The following is a 2,695-nucleotide window of genomic DNA, read 5'->3' on the forward strand; positions in this document are numbered from 1 at the left end:
CCGCCCCTCCCCCAGCCCGGGAGAACCAAGAAGGGGTAGAGCGCAGGACCGGGGTCCAGGGGGGAGGGGCGCGAAGAGCTGGTCCGAGATTGGGGGCGAGGTCGGTGCCGCGAGCGGACGGAAACCGCGAGAAAGGCGCAGCGAAGTGGAAGCGCGAGCCCAGAACTTAACTTCACGAGTCCATCAACAACTAGACTCCTCCGGGTCCGCTGCACCGATTTTTATTATTGTTATTTTTTAAATACGAATTATTTCCAGCCGGAAGGCAGAGGGATGAGGGCCATTGGAGGCCTCCGGCCACCGGCACCCAGCCAGCCTCGTAAATGTCTGGCAGCTGGAGGGAGACTCAGCTCATTGCTATCGAAATGAGCTCGTTACTGCTAATTTCCTTGGCTCACCAACTGATGTATCCAGTGTGTTCCTGAATCTCCAAAGACAAGTTTCCTACGCCACCCTCAAGGGATCTGCCAAGAATCATGCTCTTCTCTTTCCTCCTCCCTTTTCTCCTTCTCCCTTTCCCCTCTTTTCTCTCTCGCCCCCTTCCTCCCTCTCTCTTCCCTCTCTCTTCACCTCCCTCTTCTCTCTCTTGCCTCTCTTCCCTTCTCTCTCTCTCTCTTTAATGTTATTTTCTGGTAATTCTCAAGTGTTTCTGTGAGCCTCTCGCCCTCTGGGTGTTTGATTGCTAGGAGGCAAACCAGCGTGGAGGCGGCGGCCACACTTTGTTTACTACTGAGGAGCGAAGCCGGGAAGTACCAGAAGGACGAGTCGCTCGCTTTGCCTCGACTCCCTCTCCGGGCCCTAAGCGGGGTGAAGCCGGCCGGGGGAGGCGCCTCGGTCCGGGGGCGCTGGGTGGGCGGAGGCGGCCTCGCGGAATTCTACTGCCTCGTCTGGCTCGGAGCTCCACCCACGATTTCTTTGCAAAGAAACGTGGGGCAGCCGCTGGGCTTTGGTTTGGTTTTTTTGTTTTCTTTTCTCCGCGATCTGTCAAGTCCTCCGACCGCGTGGGCCGCGCACGCCCCCCGGCGCCTGGTTCTGAGGGCTGAACCCGCGGGTCCAGCACCTTCCCACCGCCTCCGCTCCGAGCACACCTGTCCGCTCCCGTTAGCCGAGCCTCTGCGGCTCGGTCTGGTCCGGGGCCAGTGGTCCAGCCCAGCAGCCACCAGCCATGTTCACGCACCCCATTCTTGACCTAAACGGCCAGAAATCAGGGGGAAAGGGGCTCGGCCTGGCAAATGCCACCCTATTTCACACGCAAATCCTAGTCATTCCCTGTATAGAAACCTCTTTTGGGCGAGAAGCTCAGATGGTCTTCCGAGTCCGTACAGGGAGGGCAAGGAAAAGGAGAACGTTTAGTGAGAAACTTGTCCCTTCATACCCCTAATTAAGTTTAACTGTAATTTCTTTGCTATTTAGAATGGAAATGATGAGGTGTTGAGAAGTAAAAACTCTATAGAGTCTTGAGGTACAGCCCTGCCACACCCCCAGATTCCTAATTTACGCTGTTTGCCACGTGTTTCAATCTACCCACCCACTTTCCGCATCTGGAATCCAGGTCCAGGACGTCCTGTGGAGGTCAATGGGCCAAAAGTAGGAAGACAATGGTCCTTCTGTCCCAGGGAGCAGAGAAACAATTTTCAAATTTTGTTTTGCTTTGCCTTTTTTAGGAAGAATATGGAAGCATTTCCTTTCAGAGGGATGGGATCTCTTAGGATGGAAGATTGACAGTAGGGTTTTAAATAGCTTGTCCAAAATGACAGCTCCCAATTCTAAAACAAACCAAAAACAAAAAAACAAAAAAGAAACCTCTTTCTTACAGCTAGTTCTTCAATTGAAAAAATGGCATCTTACCTTGCAACCATGTTGGCTGTGGAAACCAGCAGTGTAGCAGCCACTGGAAGGATGGAAGTGGATTTGAGGCTCTCAGACAGCCTCATCTTCAGAGAATTGTCATTATTTGATTTGTCTTGCAGCTCCCTAGAAAAGCCCCATTCACAGCACTTATCTTTATTAGATCTAACTGAGAGCTCATTCAGTGATATAAGCCCTATCTCTAGTGCTTCTGTTAAAATAAATAAATAAAATTCTTGGCTATTGTCTAACATAACACCATAGCTGCCTAAGAACCATAACCGTTGAAGCAAACAAGAGGTGGACCAAAAAAACTTAAGAAAATTTGGGAAATGAGATTCCCATAGAGGGTTTTGAAAACTCCCTATATATTCCTAAGAATAGAGTCATGATTCTCAAAGTATGCTCCAGAAACTGCACAAGACAAAAATAATTTTCATAACAAAAGTAAAACAATACCTTTTGCACTCTGATTTTCTCATAAGTGTGCAGTGGAGTTTTTCAGAATCTGCATGATATGTGATGTCATAAAAGATTGAATGCAAAAGTAGGTAGGAAAATCCAGCTGTCCTATATTAATTAAGTAAGCATTATGTGAATTTAAAATATATATAAAACAGCCCAGCAAGTGTAGCTCAGTGGTGGGGCATTGACCTATGAACTAGGAGGTCACAGTTCGATTCTGGTTGGGGCACATGTCTGGGTTGCAGGCTTAATCCCTAGTAAGGGGGCATGCAGGAGGCAGCCAATCAATAATTCTCTCTCATCACTGATATTTCTATCTCTCTCCCCCTCTCCCTTCCTCTCTGAAATCAATAAATATATATTTTGAAAAAATGGTATCCCT

General features: G+C 48.7%; 1 protein-coding gene across 1 annotated transcript in view; it reads right to left on the bottom strand.

Moving 5' to 3' along the window:
• The window catches only part of FOXO1 (forkhead box O1), a 109,414-nt gene extending 107,873 nt beyond the window's left edge, over positions 1 to 1,541 (bottom strand). Inside the window, exon 1 of the mRNA XM_006768402.2 lies at positions 1,533 to 1,541. Coding sequence (XP_006768465.2) covers positions 1,533 to 1,541 — 9 coding nt within the window. The remainder of the gene's footprint in view (positions 1 to 1,532) is intronic.
• Positions 1,542 to 2,695: the final 1,154 nt, after the last annotated feature.

This window comes from Myotis davidii, unplaced genomic scaffold (assembly GCF_000327345.1).
Source record: "Myotis davidii unplaced genomic scaffold, ASM32734v1 scaffold2783, whole genome shotgun sequence".
Taxonomy (NCBI): Eukaryota; Metazoa; Chordata; class Mammalia; order Chiroptera; family Vespertilionidae; genus Myotis; species Myotis davidii.